This window comes from Parasteatoda tepidariorum, chromosome 1 (assembly GCF_982258835.1).
Source record: "Parasteatoda tepidariorum strain Cologne lab strain chromosome 1, Ptep-v5.0, whole genome shotgun sequence".
NCBI classification, from domain to species: Eukaryota; Metazoa; Arthropoda; class Arachnida; order Araneae; family Theridiidae; genus Parasteatoda; species Parasteatoda tepidariorum.
Genome location: NC_141755.1, coordinates 47,707,928 through 47,730,063, shown reverse-complemented (window position 1 = coordinate 47,730,063; position 22,136 = coordinate 47,707,928). Strand labels below are relative to the sequence as shown.

The 22,136-nt window shown below is 27.2% G+C and overlaps 2 protein-coding genes across 7 annotated transcripts in view; both read left to right on the top strand.

The window, feature by feature from the left end:
- The window catches only part of LOC107442336 (uncharacterized), a 115,290-nt gene extending 106,331 nt beyond the window's left edge, over positions 1-8,959 (top strand). The window contains exon 7 of one of the 2 annotated variants that reach the window (XM_087162883.1): positions 8,897-8,959. In XM_087162883.1, coding sequence (XP_087019009.1) covers positions 8,897-8,944 — 48 coding nt within the window. In that variant the 3' untranslated portion in view covers positions 8,945-8,959. The remainder of the gene's footprint in view (positions 1-8,896) is intronic. The other variant, XM_087162901.1, reaches the window with a different exon arrangement.
- Positions 284-21,225, top strand: LOC107442341 (uncharacterized). Of its 5 annotated transcripts, XM_043053100.3 has the most exons (9): positions 284-466; positions 2,056-2,125; positions 7,036-7,122; positions 10,176-10,319; positions 12,433-12,494; positions 14,814-14,921; positions 16,525-16,566; positions 18,728-18,751; positions 21,070-21,225. In XM_043053100.3, the coding sequence occupies exons 4-9, from the start codon at positions 10,199-10,201 to the stop codon at positions 21,139-21,141; spliced, it is 429 nt and encodes a 142-aa protein (XP_042909034.1). In that variant the 5' UTR covers positions 284-466; positions 2,056-2,125; positions 7,036-7,122; positions 10,176-10,198; the 3' UTR covers positions 21,142-21,225. The 5 variants fall into 5 exon arrangements, with proteins under 5 accessions (XP_042909034.1, XP_015911375.1, XP_015911373.1 ...); XM_016055889.4 differs by lacking the exon at positions 2,056-2,125; XM_016055887.4 differs by lacking the exon at positions 7,036-7,122.
- The last annotated feature ends 911 nt before the right edge of the window (positions 21,226-22,136 follow it).

The window sequence follows — 22,136 nt, the reverse complement described above, 5'->3', positions numbered from 1 at the left end:
TTAAGCCATGTTTTCAATTTAAAATAAATGATAAAATTACGCTGATCGGAATATCACAATTTAGTTTTACGGTTTGAAATACTTCCAAATTTTTCTGGTTATTTTTTCACTTGTACCACTGTGTAAGGAAAGTGTACGGTTGATTTTAGCTAGATGTAAAACGGCCTACTCATGGACATGATAAAGGAAATAAAAAGCAATCGGAAAACCTATTATTTAAGTTTGCTGATCAGCAGATGCGTAATTCAGCATAAAAGTACTCGTGATGATCTGTAGTCACGAAAATAAAAACATAATGCAATATTTGGTGCCAAACTTTTAGTCACAAAGGATTTCACAAGTGAAAGGAATTTTTCTTTCAAAATACAATAACGAAATACATTTTAGCAATTCTTGTTTGTTACATTAATTATCATATACGTAATATACTCTACACCTGGTAGTTTGTTGCTTCTGTACTTTTAAGGTAATTGTTCTTTTTATATACCACGTATTATAACAAGAAATGAATAGTAATATGAATGAATAGTAAGAATGATAATGAATAGTATCGATTTAAAAAAATGAGTCGTGAATTATAAAATTTTAAGATATGAGTCGTGAATTATAAAATTTTAAGAAATTATTCTGAAATTGTAATATTTTAACACTTTGCTGCTGATGAACCTGTAGTCCCCCTTTTAAATTTTTTTTTTGATGTTCTTATAACAAGTGAAAAAAAATATTTTGGTATTTTTTAATTATAAAAAAACAGTATAATAATTGCGAAAAAAATGTGTTAAATTATCAGAATTATATTTATACTAAAATATAAAATAAATGAATTTGAATTGTTTTTATTTATATTCAAAAATTTATCAATCATTGATTTTGTAAATTAAGGAAGTTATATAATGAATAACTGTTTCTGCTAGATCTAAATAATAGCAAATAAGCGCAAATTTGAACATTTATTGATTGCAAGTGAACCGCATTTGAAAGATTTTATCTCTAAAGCAGAAAAAGACACAGCTGTTTCATGCCATATTTCGTATCATAAATTATTAAAAAGCTAAATAGCAAATTTTTTACTTATTTTGTCCTAAATTAATATGAAATAATAGGAAAAAAAGTCTGAAAAATATGTTTCATAAAACTTCTGCGTCTAAGGGTTAAGAAATAAAATCATGAATTCACCTTAAAGAAATGAATCCTTAAAATTCAATATGCACAAGTAGAAATAATACTATTTGTGCAGGCTGAATTTTGCATAAATTCAATATTATAATTCAATATGCACAAGTAGGGAAGGCAAGCAATGATTCGGCAGTTATAATATTTTACTAATTATATAATTTAACTAATTTAAGAATAAAATCACCCTCCATATTCGATTTAAAACTTAAAATTAATGTCAAAACATGCATTTGAAAAGAAAAAATAAGAAATTTCATAAAATTTTAATAGTAAATGGTGTTCTCTAAAAAGGTAGTATCTTTATTTTTTTCATATAAAAGCTTTTACCTCTTTGAAATTCTATCCTACAATGCCCGTACCTTAAAAGAATATGAAATCTTATTTTTGGATCTGTGAAATGATATGCTTTTGTTGTTAAAAAAGTATATTTTCTGAGTAAATACCAAATTATTTTTTAAAATTATGTGAAATAAAATTGTTGAAATAATCTAACGTTATTTACGATAATTTTGCTACGATAAATTCATAAAACATATTCTATTTCTCAGCTTACTAGTTTTGTTTCTATGTATAATTACAATACACAAAACACATGCACAAATAATTCTGTTAAAATTACCATTATGCATGGTAATGACATTTCTGGTGAAAAGAAACAACAACATAATTCTAGTTAATGCAAGCAAAATAAGCAATATTTATACCACTCATTTGATTCTCATTATCACGCATTTAGTTAAAAATACCAAACTGAAAAGGAAATTTAACGGCATAAATTATTTATTTACGTTATGCTCTAGGATAGCATGAAAAAATTGGCAAATTTTACCACATTTTCTAAATTTTAACAAATATTATAAAACCATAATTTATTTTTAGATTTATCAGAACCATTACCAAACCGCTTCGGTAAAAACTACTGACCTTTTTAGTATTTCCATAGAACCAGGTAAATTTTATCAAATTTTTGGTAGTTTCAACTATATTTATTATTATATATTTTACTAATATTTATTAACTATTACTAAGCTTTATGGTGCTTCCCTAGAGTTAGAAACACGTGAAATGTTGCTACATTCTGGTAGTTCAGTGCATATTTTTTTTTTATCTTAGTGCAGAATTAGTGCGTTCATTTCTCCTGGCTATTTTGAAAATATGCGAATATTATTAAAATCAATACAAATATGTATTGATGCTTTGAATTACAGAATGATAGAGACTTCTAAAATTTTCTGTGATCTATATGAGAAACTGGATGATTTTCATTTACAAAGATTCACTTTTTTACTCATATCATCAACGGATTACTCAGATAATTTAAAAAAAAATTTAAATATATATCACACCCCGGCAAGAAAAGTGCCATAATCCTAAAATTTACCATTTGAGGAAAATCAACTTAAAGAATACTATAACCCTTATTCTGAATTCTACACAAAACTGTCATAACTGCCCTCAGCTGGATAAATTGCGAGCTAAAGATGTGACACTTTTTGAGCTTGATGGGGCACTTCATACATATTTTTTATTGACATAAACTTAAAATTGCTGCTTTTTGACTTGTGTCACTTTTCTTGCCGGGGTGCGATATTATCTTTTGCAGCAAAAATGCCATGCAGTTTATAAAAAAAAACAATCGATGGAAATATTTTAGTTGCAATGGACAGCCATGCAACAGTTTTTGTAGTCAGCAGCGTCACATTTTGATAATTAAGTTCGAATTTACATTAAGAAAATAGATTTAGAATTACAATAAAAACTTGATAGAAGAACGGAAAGACTGTCATCAGGAGGCATACCTTTACGACATATACATTTCCAAATAAAGAATAATTTATTTTAAGATAAAAATTACTCTTTATAATGAGTTGATGTCTCGAAAAAAAAATATAAAATACCGTAATAAGAAAGAAAAGACGCAAAAACAAGCTTGCAGCATAAAACAAAATAAAAATAAAAATTGCGTTACAATTGAATAGACAAGTGTAAAAGTTAACAAAACATGTTCAGCTGACGCATGTTCAGCTCTTTTTTTACTGAATATTTCAAATTTATTAAAGAAATAATACAATATCACAACTGTTATTGATATTTTTTTCTTCACTTCATACAAAGGGTTTTCTGACGAAATTTACATCATAAAGTCTTTAATTTTAAATCATATTCTTACTTTTTTTAGAAATGAGATTATTTTTACGAAATCTCAATTGAATTTGCCAGTTTGTAAAACATATTTTTTAAAAGTTGTAGCTTAAACTATTTCTAACTTAGCAATTAACATTCATTAATTGTATTTTAAAATTATATAATAAAAAATACTGCATAGACTACATAATTGCAAAGTTAAATTTACATTTGAATATAGTTGAAAATTTACCTTATTTTTTTTCTTTTAAGATATAACTATGTTATTCATTTTCAAAAATAGTAAAATGCAATTATATTTCAAATTTTCTAAATTGTTATTTATTTATATACTTGAGAGAATAAAAACAATTTATAAATCTTCAAATTACTTACTTGCAAAAAATGTTTTACTTCTTTTTCACTGAAATTAAATAGAAAAATACTTACGTAACTTTATTTTTTTAGACTCTGAATTTATACTTACAAAATACTTGAAACAAAATCCAAAGACACCTGTAGATGTATTTTCAGGGAGAGAAACAAGTGAAGCCTTAATTAATTATATTTTCGCTGATAGGAGATTATGCATTTCGAATATAGTAAGAACAAACATGACACTATAGGTAAACGTCTTAATTGGAACTATTTTTAAAAAAAGAGATGAAATCGCACATGTTTTCACAAGACCTTTTAGATGAAAGTTTAAGCAATATCCTTTCTACATTGGTGGGGAATTTCTATCGTAATGTCAATGTTATTCAGATTTAAGTTAAAGAACTTTTTACGATTATAATTATTTTACAATTATATTATTTCAAATATAATAAAAATAAAAAACGCATGCACTTTTTGTCTCAAATTTCAAATGAATAATCATATAAAAATTTCCAAAATTAAAATAATAAGCACATTGTTGACAGTAAAAATACTCTCAAGTTTGAGGGAGACTTTAAAAACTTTAAAAGAAAATTGCTTCCGATATCATACTGAAAGATCAAAGATAACCAAATTTTAAATATATTCAACTTTGTTCATGACACTTAAGCACTATCTACTATAAAGATTTTCTAATGTTACATTTTATAAAATTTCATCAATGCAAATATCATACCTGACAAATCACATTTTTTTAAATTTAGAAGATTTATTACAAGGTTATGGAAGAGATACTCACTACAGTAATTTCGGAAAAGAAGTCTATGATCAACATTACAAGTTCACAGCATAATAATATTATTTAAAAATAAAACACACTATAAAATAAACTTTATCCAATTCTAAATGTAATACATTTATTTATTTAAAATTAACGTTGATACCCGTTTGGTGAAGCATAAGTTAAAAATTCATAATTGTTATTAAATAAAATAATTTTTCTTCATGACTTTCGGACTATTTGATACAGTCTTAAAATTATTTTTCCAAACAGCCATTAAATCCTTTTATAAAATTTTCATGAAACGTTCGGTTGCAGTTAATAATGTGTGTACCACACAAAACAGGGATGAATCTCACAGGTTACTGTCTTTCTTCAACACCAAAATCAACATGAGGACTTTCCACCATGGTATATTTAAATTGGACCTTGCTGAATATCTACACTGGTTGCTTCATTTGCTGTAAGGATCAAACTTAGAACTCCCAAGTTTCCATCAAAGTGTGCGATTTTCATTTGCACAGTAGCTAGCAGAGCTTCTTTAAATCAAATCGGCTCTGAGTTCCTGAATTCGAAAACGAACACTTTCTTCAGAGTATATTTTCTTGAAAATGAAGAGCTACAGCTGAAATTATAAAAGAAAATAAATCAAACTTTACAATGAAAGAAACCAAATTCAAAACTTTTAAACATTGAATATCTATTTAAAACTTAAATTATTGAATTTTGAAATGTTTTTAGAAAATTTGAATACCCTTTACAATGAAATTCAATCGGTAAATTCAGGTATCGATATCTAATTGTAACAGAAGAAGCAAAAAAAAGAGAAGAAAAATTAAACAGATTAACTAAAAGAGTTTAGCTCATAAACACTCCCAGGCAAACTATCACATATTTTTTAAAGAAAAATTTCAAAGTGCAAAACCTTTTAACCCCTTTTATTAGATCCGAAACTCCCGATGCGACAAGTCAACAAGTGGCGAAAAGTGTTACAACTGCTTATTTTCTTTCATTGCTTTTTGAAAAAATCATTTGATGTTCAAGTACGTCAATATTAAGAGATACTCTGGAAACTGAGAATCCATTAATTCAAGGTTGAAAAAATTATGTAGAAAATGAATTCTTTAATAATTCACCTATTCCAAAATTAGAAAAATTAAATGTATTTTGCTCCCCCACCCCAAAAAAAAAAATATTTTTACATAACGTTCTTTAAAAGTCAGTATGCTTAACTAAATTTTGTCACATATTTATAATTTTTATTATTTAATTCAGGTCAACATTTTAGTTGAAATGAACATTCAGGCATATTCTGATACAAAAATATATCAAATTCAAAGCTTTTAATTTTAATACATTGTACAAACTTACATGAAGCCAAAAGGAAATTTTCAAATTTTTTTTAAACGTCCTAAATAAAAATTGTACCGACTATCCTCTATTCCTCTTCATTCCCCACAAACACCATTTCAAATAGATCATAATATTGCTTATTTTTAATTATTTACAAATTTATGTAAATAATGATGTATCAGAAACATGCACATCAGTTTATATTCAAGAAATTTAAATAAATATGTTTAATTCATTGTTGTACAATATTTTAAACATGAAAATTTAATTCGGTGCTTGTATTAAACTTTAAACGTTCTACAATCTATAGGTTTTAACTGAGCTAAAAGTGGCAGATTATTAATTTTCAAATGTTTAATCAAGGCAAATTTGTTAACAGACAATAATTTTTAATATTTTTAATTGTTGCAGAAGTTTTCTGTCACAGACAAACAGCTAAGTAAATGTTGTTTTGCAAGTATATTCTGAACTAATTACAGTTTATAGTTAGACAATACATTTTAACAGAGAAGTCAAATATACGCTAGAACTACTCATAGTAAATAATGATCATAATTCACACTATTTACTTTATTAGATGTATGATCGCTAAATTAATTCTTAAAAGTTTTGATTAAGCGATTAAGATTATTAAGTAATACATTGAACGTAGTTCAACTCCTTTGAAACATCGCGGTTAATATTACTTTTCTAGTTGATTTTTAACTAAAGATAAAACGCAACCTACTATAATATTTTAATGTTTCATTCATTAAAATACAATGATACTTTAACGTAATTACATAATTACGTAATTACATTAGCAAAATTTATAAAGTTTACTAAAAATTACTAAATTATAAATACCTTAAGAGGTTGAAACGATTGAATAGTTGACGGACGACTGAAAACAATATGGCGTTGTAAACAATCATGAAGACGTTACAACTCAACAGTTGATGAAATGTTTCGAGTTGTATCGTTCGCGAACAGAATTTATTTCCCCTAATATTAATTTGCGTTTTCTGGCATAAAATTGCATTTGCTAAAAATGATATTTTAAGTAATATTTAATTTATTGTTTTCTTTCATAAATGAATTTTAATTTATTAATAATATGGGATAGCCTTTTACAAAAGAGTGGCGCTAGACCAAAAATAATGAAATAGATGATAATTTTAGAGGTTCGAATGTTAGATTGAATACTATTTAATGTTATATAATATTAGCTCTTATATTAATAGATAGGATTCTGGAGTCTTGCGTTTTCTAGCACGACAGTGTTATATTGGATCTTTCGAATATTAGATAATATCTTTTTGCTACCTGGGGTGCGTATACACTTTAGCCTTCATTTATACATTCTTTCATAATTACAAAGCATTCAGGGGGCTGTATATAGACCAGGGGACTGTATATAGTTACGACTGTATATAGTCCAGAGCCCTTATTCATATTTACTAAAATAAAAATACTGTTTATTACACAAAGCAACTAAAATCAAAAGTGAAAATTATTTTATAAAGACTATTATATTAGAATTTTACTTAATAAATTAATTGATCAAAAATAAAAGGTCATGCATCCAAACTTATACTGTCTAGTGGCTGAAAATTCTTATGATATCACAATTTGCTGAAAGAGTTAAAATATTAGTTTTGTTAAAAAATTATTCATTTGAATGACTTTGTTTAGTTAAAATTTCAAAATCATCAAAATTAATCACCAAAAGGTCATCATTATATAACATTATATAGCATTAGTTAACATCATTAGATAAGATAAACCTGAGAAATGCGAAATTTGTAGAAATATTAAGATTATCAAATGATTTAACAGAGAGAAAAGGAAAAATATTACTAACATAAGTACTAAATTTGTTGCTTATAGAGATACCGTAATTTGTTTGTCATTAAAAATAAAATTGTCTATTTATGTTAATATGAACGAGAAATTTCCATTTTTTTCATTAATGATACCATTGAGGTTAAGTAGGCTGAGAATTTTAAGAAAGTATAAGTTAGGTATAAGGGAGGCATATAATTTTTCGAAATCAAAACAGTTAACAGAATCAATTTTATTTAAAGATATTAATGTTTTAAGGACTTGTGTACTATTGCTGATAATCCAATTCGGGTGATTATTATATTTAGTATGTTTTCTAATTTTATCGAATGCACATTTAGAAATATTTTTAGAGTAAATGTCAATTTTTTTTCCTCGTTACTTTCTACGCCATCAGCAAGAAACTTAGTTGCGTTTCTATGGAATTTTGGATAAGCAAAAAGAAAAGGTTTACATTATTTCGTTTAATTTTAGTTATTTTACAGAAAACGTTAATTTTTTTAATGATAATATCTAGATTGGTTTTAAGGTTTCTGTATGTAATCTGCTATTTAGTTCATCGGAAGGAAGATGTTTGCAAAAAAGTTTTCAAGTAATAGCAAAATTATATCTTGTTTTATCGATAGTGGCAATACAGAAAGTGTTTTGATTTTTTTTTCATTTGTTGTTTCAGCTTAGAGTTAAAATGTAAATTTCTATAAAAATTAATTTATTCCATTTCATGGTAAATTTAAAAATCATTAATAATAATTTGTCTCCATTATCTTCACTATATATATATATATATATATATATATATATATATATATATATATATATATATATATATATATATATATATATATATATATATATATATATATATATATATATATATATATATATATATATATATATATATATATATATATATATATATATATATATATATATATATATATATATATATATAATATATTATATATATATATATATATATATATATATATATATATATATATATATATATATATATATATATATATATTATATATATATATATATATATATATATATATATATATATATATATATATATGTATATATATATATATATATATATATATATATATATACTATATATATATATATATATATATATATATATATATATATATATATATAGATAGATAATTTGATACGTATATACATGTAATGCATATATACAATACATATATTGATTTTAAAACAATATACATACATTGATTTTTTCATTTTTAGGGTTGCTATAATGAAGTATCAAACAAGTACGGATTAGCTGTGTCTTAAAAAAATTAGGAGAAAAACTTAAGAACATGAAATAAATTCACTGCAATTTTAAATTTTTGTTAAAAAAAATACAGATTTGCTTCCTATAAAGAAAAAAAAAATTTCTGCAAAACTATTTGTTTATAATTTTAAATGTAACAAATTATAATTTACGTTGTTACAAACCTCCGTTTTAATCATCTCCCGTACTCTTTAACGAATGTGAAATTATTGTAAAATCTATTTGACTATCCCGCTAAAAAGTTATGCCTCCCGCGTTTACTTTTCTCACAACATCGCCAATGACGTGCTATATAGACAGGTGTACAATTATCAGAGACAAGATCAATTTCTTAGTTTCTACCACAAAAGAAACCTAAATAATGGTTTCTAAATGTCATCGACCACTTAACGCCTCGCTGTGAGTTGCAGTTAACTGATTTTCATACACGTATCTATGATTTCGCAATTATGGAATGCTTTGGTTATGAAAATTTTAGTACAAGGCTTATCCCAGACATCAAAGTTAAAATTACTTCAAATGTAAGTTTAAAAAAAGTAATTTATAATATTTATCTACTTTCTAGGATGAAAAAAAAACTACTCAATAACTTTTCGTTGAAAAAAAATTTTTTTTAACAACGGAAAATTTAAAACAATCGCTACACATTTTTGGCTTGATATACATTAAGCTTATTTATCTAGTATCAAATATTTTAATCATTTTATTGGAATAAATTGTCAGCATTTTCAAAATTAGATTCACTAAGAAAATTGCTTATTTAGAAAAAATATCATATAATTTTTAGATATCATATATATATATATATATATATATATATATATATATATATATATATATATATATATATATATATATATATATATATATATATATATATATATATATATATATATATATATATATATATATATATATATATATATATATATATATATATATATATATATATATATTTATTTATTTATTTATTCGTTTTTCTTTATTTGTTTGCTGATTATACGCATTTTCATGCATATTAAAATTAATTTAATGGCTTCATTGCTGAAATATTTCGTTTCAAAAACAAATTCATTTTTAGTAATATGTTTGCTCTAATTCCTTCAAATAACTGTTATCTTGAGACTTTTTGCACAATAAATACAGCTCTGTACCAATTAATGGTGGTAACTATACAACTAAATATTTTACAGTATACATTAAATAATATGCTTTATGTTTAATTTTAAGGTTTTCAGAAAAAAATTGTGGCAATGAATATGAAACAATGGATATCATTTTGCATCGTCACTTCGATTCTGTTTTATGCTGAAGGTGGTGAAATAAACAAAGAAGGATTGAGTTTATGGAGAAGAACAATGTGCATTGCATTAGGTCGGTGATTAAAATAAATAAATAATGTTTGGACCTTTAAAAATCTGTTAAACAAGAGAACTTAGAGAAATTTCAAAGCTCTCAACCTATTAATTTTTATAATTTGCTGATTCAACAACCGATAACCGTTATTATAACTTATCCATTTTAATAATTTACCCTTTTTCAAATTCACTTAAGTGACGTCAGGGTGGTTTTTTTTTTTAGCAAAATACATACACTGTAAAATTACGGTATAAAGTTACGGTATTACATCCATAAAATCCATTTTTACCATATTTTTTCTCTGAAATATTTATTCAATTTAGGTGATTTAGTCTTTTTATGGCAATTATAAATATAAAAATTATGGTTTATTATATTTTTTGTACCATAACATGTTCTAGGGTAAAAATGTTTTATATATATCTTTTTATATATATCCGATCTATGGTAATTCGTGCGTGCCAGTAATATGTTTTTTTATGTTTAACAATGTGTGCCAGTAATATGTGTTTTTTTGGTGAATTAAAACTTAATATTTAATATTAAAACTTAATATTCAATTAATTTGCGGACACTGCTTCACGGAAAATGATGTATATTTTTCTCGAATAAAATATCCCCCCTAATTCCGAATAGGCCACCATTTTTCACTGTCATCTGCAATCTAAAATAATTTGTATCAAATTACAGCATAAAGTACCAATATTTTCGGTGCATCATCCATAAAATCCATTTTCACCACGAAATATTATGCAGTGATTTTCGCAGTAATATTTATTTCCTTAAACTGATTAAGAGATTTTATGATAATTATTGCTGTAAACATCACGGTATATCAGATTTTTCGTTTCGTAACATGATGCGGTAAAAATAGATTTTGCGGTAAAAAGTTCTGTCATCCAGAGTGACGGTACTTCTAAGCAGAATTTTTTTAGTGTACTCGCAAGTTTAATATAATAGGATTTTAATAAACTAATAAAAGAACGATGTAACATATTAGAAAGTTATGTATATTAAAGTGACTTATAAAAATCGAATTGGAAATTTCGAACGAGTAATTCAGGGTGAAAAATACAGGCACCCTGTGCTCCGGTTCTTTTTACCGGAATTTTTTTACTGTGTATTTGTTTCCCATAACACCCTCCCCCGATGTTTTCAACTTCATGGAACTTTTTTTGGGTTTTATGGAACTTTATTTGGGTCATTTGATTAAATGTATGTATTTTAGACAAATATGTTTTATCATTTGTTATTTTATAATTTTCTCATTATATTGCTATAGGAGATAAAAAAAAGAGTGGAATAGTAAAAAATTAAAAATGACGATAATTTGATAATGATATTATGATTAATTTGATAAAACAATAGAATGATTCACTTAAAAAACGATAGATTGATTCATTTACTTAAACGGTAGAATGATTTATATTCACACTCTAAAAGAGTTTATTTATTATTACCTTTATTCCTTCGAATGTTCATCTCTTAGAATTTTTCACTTCAATAGTTTCTAAGAAGAAATTTAATGGTTATATTAATCATTTTCCCTTTTTGAGGGCCTTAAAAACAAGTTTCAAATCCTCACGTTGCGAAAACTTTATAACCTCTTTACAGTCACCTACTTTTAGCCAAAAGTTTGGCTAATTATTTACAATATTTTAGGATTTTTTGGGAAGAAAACGAAGGGTTAGAATTTAAAATATGTGGGAAATAAATATTAATATCATGTGTTATTTCTAACAGTTTAAGTGCAAAATGCCCCTAAGTTCCTTATTCTAGCAACAACTTCTCGTTTAACAAGATCTTGATTCAATTCCTCTTAATATCTTCCTCTTTCTACCTTATCGGGCGAAACTTTAAGATTAAAATAATCATTTTTCCTTTTTACAAATCGAATTCATCACCATAATATTGGAACAGTATTCCCAGAATACTGCAAATAATTAAGAAAGCATGACTCATATTCTAATTCAGGAGATCTTTTTACATACGAATCAGCAGATGTAGCAATAAAATTAAAAAGAAATGCAATGCAGTGTAGTTTTGCCTCAATCATACAAATACGTTATTTTTAGCCGTATTCATTTATTGTAAATAACTGATTGAAACTCATAGTTACTTTTTACAGAAAAAGGCGATAGTGATTTCTTAAATAAGATTGATAGCTGTTTTAACTTAGAGGAAAAAAAAGTAAGTATGTATAATAATTTAATTAAAATTTTTAGTTGATTCTTTTGATTAAAAAACTTATTAATTAAAATAGGAATCATTCTTTGGAATCTTTCATTAAGTGAAAAATTAATATATGTAATGTTATTCATGAATAGTGTTTCAAACGTTTTTATAGAATATCAATTTTTGACACAAATACAAGTTCTTTTGCAAGTACCACCCTAAATATCAATCCCTAAATGCCTTTGCCCTAAATGCTAAGCAAATCAAGTGATATGGATTTGAATTTCTACTGAAATTTATTACTATATTTTATTACAACAATACTTGATTTTCGGATTTATTAGATTTATATAACTATATTTCAAAATCTAAAGACAAACAAGAATAAACACGTGCTTTCAGCTTGCTCTCAAAATACTAAGCAGCTCTAACATGCCATCGACGTTGATTTTTCTTGCGATAAATGAATGACAATGATCAAAGCTAAATAATTATTAAAGAATGTGTATATCTTCGTTCATCGTTCTCATTTATCCAACATGCCGTGTATCCAGCATTATATGTCAATGATTCTTTTTCCCTGCATTCTTCTCGAATAATCTAAATTGCCTGTATTTCTAGTAAAGGTATTGAAAATGCCCGTGCCTTTCGGTTCATATTTCTGAATTCTAATATATTGAGCTGTAATCCTATTATATTAAGCTGATATATATATATATATATATATATATATATATATATATATATATATATATATATATATATATATATATATATATATATATATATATATATATATATATATATATATATATATATATATACTTCTGACGGTTTGAAGTACTAATATTAAATTGTTCGTTAATATATCCCTAGAGTCGTGATTGCTCAGGGAATACAGCTTTCGCTTTTGAATGTGGTGAACTGGGTTCGAATCCCAGCGATAGCTGTTCGATACTAATTCCGTATCTGGCTTGCAACGATCACAATGGGGACGTAAAATATCCTTAGTGCTAGACGGATCATGGGTTAGAGTCCCCTTGCCGTTAGGCTAATCGTGGGAGGTTTTGTGGCTTTCTTCTTAATGAAACGTAAATGCGGGTTAGTTTCATCAAAGAGTTCTCCGCAAAGACAAATCTCTCCTAATACTTGATCCAGGAGTTCCCTTGTCTCCTGGTCACTAGGATTGGGTTCAATATTACGAGGCTACAGAGTTGAACATTAGTAATCGTAAATCCCAAATATGGGTCGACATTTCAACGACGGTTATAAAATATAAAATAAAATATATCCTTACGTGTGCTTATTTATTTAGGAAAACTACATATTTATTTACGAATTATAGCAAAAAACAAACAAAAGTTCATAAACGTGCTTTTTTCGAATACGCATGCCATTTTTATTATGTATTTGTATTTTCGACTTTCAAAATAATCTGCTATTTTAAAAATATGATCCCAATAATTTGCCCCAGAGTGCGATAAAAAGTTTAAGGCTATCAGTGTCAATTTCGTTTTTCGTTTTATCTCTTTATCTCTTAAAGATGATTTTATAATTTACAACACGCTTTTATCTCTTCTCAGATTATGCAATTTCGAATTATGAAAAAAATCCACAATGAAAAATATTGAACAGATAATTACTGTTTACTACGATTTCAAAGAAGTTCTATTTTAAAATATTCGGTTTAGATCAATTTAACCAAACTAATTCTGTTCCTTAAAATTGCTTGTACTTAAAATAATGTAAAAACGTGTGTATCTGGCAATATAAAGGTACTTGTAAAATATTGAAAGCATGCTTGAAAAAATTAAATAATAAAATATAATAATAATTTTAAAAATTTTATTTTCTACAAGGAATTAACATACGCAATACGAAAAAAGTGAAATTTTACTTTAAGGGGCCCAAATTTTGAACCACATTCCTGAAAAATGAATTCTTATTTCATTACATATTTTAAGGTCAAAAATCCAATAACGTCGATGAATTATATGTTTAATTAGAAATGATTACCTTTTGTGTCTAATTTCGTAACTTGAAATAAAACGCATCTGTTAGTTTACATAATTAAGACAAGGTACTAAAACCTCTAAAATTGTATCTTAGTACATAAAAGTTCGATTATTCAATTAACTGTTAAAAATATATTCTTTCTTTTATTTTGTTCATTGAAGAACCAAAAGTCTAATTTTTTTGAAATGCTTCAGTTATTTCTCAGTAATAATAGTCTAAAATTAATTTTAAAATTGCAGTAATAGATAATTTTAAGATGAAATTGCTTAATATTTAAAATTAAAAATAAATATCAGTATGTACAATTTTATTTTTCAGTTCTTTGTTGCTTGGAAGGAATGCTTGGATGAAATTGTGCCTTCCACGGGTGGTAGTTTCGAACTTTTTCACAATATTGCTTGCCGGGATCATTCAGTTTATGACAAGGTAAGACTTATTAATAATAGTGTTTGTAAAAAAATACATTTTCTACCAATAAGTATTTGGACGCGTGTGATTAAAAAGAAAAGCAAACTTTATTCATAATTAATAGCTGGCAGAGCCTCCAAGAGAGGCAATTACAACGTGATCCCTCCAGGGCATACTTTCCATAAGTTTGACGGCTAGTGGTATTTTCTTCCACTCGGCTTGGAGAAGACGTGTAAGTTCCTTCACCGATTTTGGACGGGTAGTACATCCCTTTATATGTCAATCCAACTCGTATCAGAGATTCTCGATAGGTTTCAGGTCTGGGCTCTGGGCAGGCGAGTTCATTCGATTAACCCCATTGGCACCATACCAAGCCTTGGTGACCCTCGCAACATGACAGTTAGCATTGTCGTCCTGGAAGTAACAGGGGTCGACCCCGTAAGACTGCCACAACGTAGGAAGCACATTGACATCGTAAATAGTACAGTAGGCATCTTTGCATGGGACTAATGCCGATGTTGTTCCCTACACGATATATACCGGTTGAGGGTGTGACGTATCTCAGGACTGCAGATATAGTCATTTGCATACGTGTCCAAATACTTATTGGCAGATAGTGTAGATTGGTAGATAGAACATCATACAGTACTTTCATTTCAGTGATTTAATTTTTCACAATAAAGCAGGATTTTAATAATTATTATTGTTACAAAATGAAACACAAAAATGCATTTGCTTTAAGCATACAACAAGATGAGTAATATGATATAAAATAGTTGTGTTGCTTCTTATTGCAAAAATATTTGTCCCATGTAGAAAATTATTTTCTATGCATTTCTAATTACGTAAACGTGTCTAATAACCTTGAGCAAACTAATCTTCCCGACATAAAGGTTTGATACCCAAACTTTTTCATCCATACAATTACCAAAATTCAACGCAGTTTAATTTTTAGAACGTCTATTTTTTCGATAACCGAAACTAAAAATGCGTGTAAGCACTTCAAGAGATGCAGTTCGTTTAAATACGTGGAAATCTGTTCAATATATCAAAAAAATAAATATTTAGCTTCATTTATTATTTTTTTTTCTTTTCTTTTTTTTCCTAATGGCAGGCACTGAATTTGAATCTTTGCCTATGAAGATGCCAGAATTGTTGCTCATTTAGCGTTACCCAGTAGGCACCTGTGAACCAAAGTCATGGAGACGAGCAACATTGCCCACGCCACACTGCCACAAACCCGTTTATAGGGTGGGCCACATTCACACATCACACACGCACAACAGAGGACAGCACAGAGAGAGAGAGAGAGAGAGAAACATCCATGCCCAGGGCGGGATTCGAACCCGCAGCTAATGGCTTCGCAGTCAGTCGCGCTAATTGCTCGGCCACCTGGCCGGCGCTTCATTTATTGTAATTTTCAACTAAGTAGTGCGACTTTATCTGAATTAAGGTTAATGAACTTGAAAGGAATATAAATAACTCAAAAATTTAAAATAATCCATTGTTAGTTTTAAATTTCTCGCAGTTAGCTTTTTATACAAATGAGATATTTCTGCAATTCATAACACTTTAATACCTTTCAAATTCGATGGTAATCATAAACAAGTTTTTATTTTAGATTGATGAATGTATGACAGAGAAAGGAGAAGCTCGAGGAATGGTAAGATATGTATATAGATAATTTTTTTGGGAACATAGGTTGATTTTTATATACTGAGCATTCGGGCAACAGCCCATTGTGAGCCAGAAGGGTCATGGAGGTTAAGGCACCAGAACTTTATATCTTGCGGCATGATTTTTACTATGTGGTCAGCATTGCGCACAGATTGTTCATAGAGTTTAAATTATCTAGTTACTTTTTAAGTTGAAAAATAAATTAACATTTTATAATAATAACGATAAAAGAGTACATTTCAAGAACTATTTTGAAAGTAAGTATTTGACTTATAAGGAAGATAAGACAAATGGAAATAGTTTTTCATCAAAATTAATTAGAATTTTTTTTTAGAAAAAATTATATATTTATTCACAGCATGACATAAAAAATGATAGGAGAGTTTTTCTTCACTTATATGGCATAACTTTAAAGTTTTTTCAAATGTCCCAACGAGTCACATATTTAGATTTGGTAACGACGCATTTTTTCACCAGCTACAATCTGAGAATTTGCATTAAAATAATAAAATTTAAAAAAAAATATTTTTCATCAATGGTTAAAACACTTTAACATAATATCGTAGTGTTAATGCTGTTACTTTTTACACTAAAATTCATTTTTACCCTAACATTTTATATCGGGATTTTCATGCAGTAATATTTACTGTAAAATCAATGAATCTCTATACTTAAAAAAATACGACTGTAAAAATTACTGTATGACATTTTACAGTGAAAATATATTTTCCGGATAATGCAGGTTACAAAGTGTTAACACTTTATTCTATAATTTGATCCGAATTTGAATTTTAACGAAGTCGTATATTATATCATAAAAAACGGGCGATGAGCATGGAGTAAGAATTTCGTCAGGACTTCATAAGTACGTCTTAGGGAAGCTGAGAAATAAACAAGATTATTACGAAAAAAATTAAATTACATGCCTGGAAATGCATTAAATGCCATCATTTTTTAGAGCTGGACAAGACTGGTGTAGGGTATCTACCACTACAAAATTACAATTACAATTCACTAGTATATAAGACATGTTAACTCGATTCTATGAGGTTCATAGATGATGGTTGACATTGTCGATATCTACTCTCCCCACACTGGCTTTAGGTTTCGAAGGTTGAAATTTAGTTTGGTGTATTTTTAAGTGCGGGTCAATAAATTTTTTGATTTGGCTCTTAAGTTTCCAAATAGCATTAAATTACAATTTTAGTACACCAGTAGCAATTCTATTATGTTGAATTCAAAATGCATGGTTGTTGTTTGACAATTATAGTGATTAAAAAAAGTTGAAATATTAAAAATATTTTAAGATAAAAGAGCACCTCCTCTTATTCAGTCATTTTTTTACATGTACTCAAGCAAAAATACTTCAGCTTTTTATAAAAGAATATGTTTCTGAACGTTAGTCGACAAAGTACACTGAAAAATGAGCAAAATTTACCGTGCATCTGGCTCTATGGTAACATCAAAAATTGCGGGAATTTCGGTAAAGAACAATAATACAAGGCGATATTTAATGAAATGAACAATAATATATGGTTTTATAATATGTGATAAACTTTCGTCAAATTGAGTAATTTCAACTTGAAACCATTAGTTAGAAATATTCACAATGCTATCTGGGAAGGAGCTTCATAAACTATAAAGCTCTAATTTTATCTAAAAAAAAACAACAATATCCAAACTTATCTAATAACAATTCAAACTAGTATTTTCATGCAGCCTTTTGAGATACATTTCAAATTAAATAATTTTACGCATTTTCGAGATAATTTTACATTTTACTTGGTTTAATTGTTAAAATTTCCCTAAACCACGTGAAAAAAAATAACACGAAATTTAAGTTAAGATAATTAATATATTATAATCTAAAGGGGAATTTTATAAGTTATAAGTTAAATAAAACATAAGAAACATGTTAAGGTAATTAAATTATGATCAATGACATATTTGCAAATGTCAATTAATGTATTTGACTTATATGTTCAGTTTGTGCACTTTTCGGCAATACTTAAAAGCAGAAAAGTAGAAATTTAAATTCATTACGTAATATTTAAATCTATAAATTATTTTTTAGTAGTTTTAAGCATTAAACATCTAATCTTGTTGAAAATTTGAATATTAAAACATTTTTGTTCTCTTTTTTTCAGCTAGATGAAAAAGAACCGGCAGGAGTAAGTGAAGCAGCATTTCATTTCTATAAATTTATATGCAAAATATCTCTTTCTCTGAACATGTATTAACCAAAAATAGACTATATCAAAAGTTAGCAAGATTGCCAAATACGATAAAAGCCGTGAAAAAAAACTTGATTGTAACAGTTTTTATACTGGCTTGCTCATCATCTAAAATCCTGATAAACAGAAGGAATATCTGAGCTCTAATGATCCAGTGATCCAGGAAGCACTACAAGCCTAACAAAAAACAAACAAACGTTACATAGCATATTAAATGTACAATAAGAAACGTATTTTAGTTGCCATAGCAACAAAATAATGAGAGAAAACTTGCTGCGGATTTTATTTTGTTTTGATATTTTAATGTAGTGAAGAGCGTTGTTTCTACTGTATGTTTAGGATTTCTTCTTGTGGAAGAAAAAGGATCTGCCGTTTGTTTTGTACGCACGATAAGCTAGGCCATATTGAATCATTACGGCTTTTATCTGACCTTCAAAAATTACCCACTAGTAGTAGTAGTTGAGAGAATGACTATTCGTATGTTAGGTATGCCAGTACAGGTTTTTGATTTGATCATTGAGAAGTTGAACAGTAGTTGAAGTCTGTATCATCAAATCACATCTGAACTATAAAATGTGACGTTTTTAGTTAATATAGAGGGGAGAGACGAGATAAGATTAGACAGTTGAATATGACTGGGACACTATGTGATTGAGAAAGTTGGATCTTCCATCTATGTATATCTGAAAGAATTGCGTGCCATTATAATCGATATTCCCGGATTGCTGTGAGATTATGTGGTGAGCTCTAATACTCAAATATCACGAAATTTACTTCGTTTTTGACGAAACCGTTTCTTGGAATATGCACCGAGCAAAAATTTCCTCAAAGTGACAAAATAACTACCGTTACTTCTTCAAGGAAGAGAATTTCGTCAAAAATAAAAAGCTGCTTCGTCATTAAAAAAAATACCATGAGGCACTCGCAGTGTTTATCTTACGGGTGGTATTGTTGATCACTTTTTTACGTGGTACCATATAGGTAGGTCAACGTCGCCCCAATAATGCAAGAAAGGCAGACAGAACAGAGAGATAAATTACATCCATGCCGTAGTGGGACTCGATCTATCTCCCCAGGATTTTTCTGGCTTGAGGTCAATTTCGTGATCCCAATACTAGCTGGTCGGCTTATTTCGTCATTCTAGTTTTATCATCTAGTCTTCATTTTAATTAACAAGTTCCCATAATGCACTGCTATGAGGTTCCGAGTTGAAGAAACATTTTCGTCATATACTTGAGAGTTCACGTATCGTCCCAAATCACAGCATGAAATGATTCTCAAAAATAATTAAACACAGCTCAATGATAGACGAGTCGACTAAAGGAAGAGTTTTATTCCTGAGAGTGAGGACGAAGGCAGACAGAACGTTTTGTACCACACAGCTGTGTGTTACGTTTCTCGGCAGACATCTTAATGAAATGTGATGACATCAGTACACACTTAATATCAAAATACTATTCCCTTCATAAGGGATATGTTATAAATGCTTCTCTACAATCCATGTTTATGGCTTGAATTATGACATTCGAGCTATAGATTATTATGGAATTTAATAATATAATAAAAGTTTAATGGTATTTGCCGCGTTAAAATTTCGTCATTTATTTTACTCAAACTTAACTATTCTCTTGAGCTAACTCTTCAATCTATTGAGCTAACTCTTCAAACTTACGCAAACTTAACTAGGCAAGTCATAATAATAATAAATAAGCAGAATTCCTAATAATAAGCAGAACGGTACTTTGACTCCAGATATTATTTTTTAATTAATCGTCAAACAATTTTGCAACCTTTTGAAGTTTTCTTTGTTTAAATACTTAATAATATAATAAATTTTCCTATTTTATAAATATTGTTTTCTGTTACAATAATTTTAAATGGAATAAAATGCTTAAATTTGCATTTTTGTAGATCACTTACGAAAAAAAACTTCTCTAACACCTTTATTTAAAAGCTTTATCATTGATATCTTCCTCAGTCGTAGATTTATCGTTCAAAAATAATAAAAAGGCTATCGACTTAGATAATTCCCGAACACTACTTGAAACTTGTTAGAATTTATTAAAATAAAAACAACTTTATACGAAATGGTCTGCAATCATCATTTTCAATAAATATTTTTAGAACTCCAGTCAAAAATAGAATTTTATTTAAATAGTTTGGATATTTGTAGATCTAGAGGTTTTAATCTTTGAAAAAGATTCTTAATACTGAGCGTTATGAATTTTTTTGTGATTGTTATTTTTATTTTGCAGATGTGTTACAAGAAATTATTCAAGAATTCTGATTATCCAGAGCTACTAGTATACTTTCGTCATGAAGGTTAGGCAGATTAATATTCAAGAACTCTGCATGTTTCAGCGAGAAAATTAAATTTCAATAAAACATACAATAAATATGCAGTTTCTGAATATTCTGTTCAATAATTTTCTTTCTTTAAAATTTTTATAATAAACATAGTTGAAAATATTATTTATGCATTGTTCACCATAGCATATTGAACAAATATAGCATTCATACTACAGAATTAGTTAAAATATTTATGAGGTTATAAGGACATTTCAGAATGTATTAAAAATAACACTTAAATTTTTTTTTAAATCTAATGTAGCCCAACGTTAAATTTATATCTTAAATACAATTTAAAATAGACTACACTGTAGAAAATTCTTGATTAAATTACGATAAAAAGTACCAGCACTCAGGATGCCGAAATATTTTATCTATAAAATCCATTTTTTCCATAAAATTTTGAAGCACAAAAAATTTACCGTAATTTTTGCAATTTTTTCAATAATATTTACTGTAAAATCACTGAATCACTGTAAATAAATAAATATTACTGTAAAACTTACGGTATAAAACTTTAAGGTAAAATGGAATTTTTCAGTAAAATGGATTTTACTGACATAGCTCCCAGGGTGCCAGTGCTTTTAATCATAGTTTGATCTAGAATTTCTTACTATGTGTCTATGTATGTATTACAACAGAGGATTCAATTATTTTTACCTTTTAACAAAGAGTAAGCAAACCTTTAAGGGACAATAAAAAATTTCACTCAAAATATTCATATTTTTAGACTTAGTAGATATTTTTAATCATAAAAATGTAATCACTCGTATTTTTCTCGCTTGTTTTTCATACATATGGGTTATCCAAAATCAATGATCTATTTCATAGTTCAAGGCTTTATGTTTAAATTTCATTGGATAAGAAACAAACTAAACAATTATTTTTATTCTTAATTTATTCTCTAACTTGTTTAAAAACATTTTTTATTAAAGGCATCTAAGTCTTAAAAATGTTTCAAAAAATGGTAAGT

Coding starts and splice junctions, on each gene's coding strand:
- LOC107442341 (XM_016055889.4), top strand. CDS start 10,199: ATGAATATGAAACAATGGATATCATTTTGCATCGTCACTTCGATTCTG. Junction 10,320..12,432: donor AACAATGTGCATTGCATTAG/GTCGGTGATTAA, acceptor TACTTTTTACAG/AAAAAGGCGATAGTGATTTC. Junction 14,922..16,524: donor ATCATTCAGTTTATGACAAG/GTAAGACTTATT, acceptor TTTTTATTTTAG/ATTGATGAATGTATGACAGA.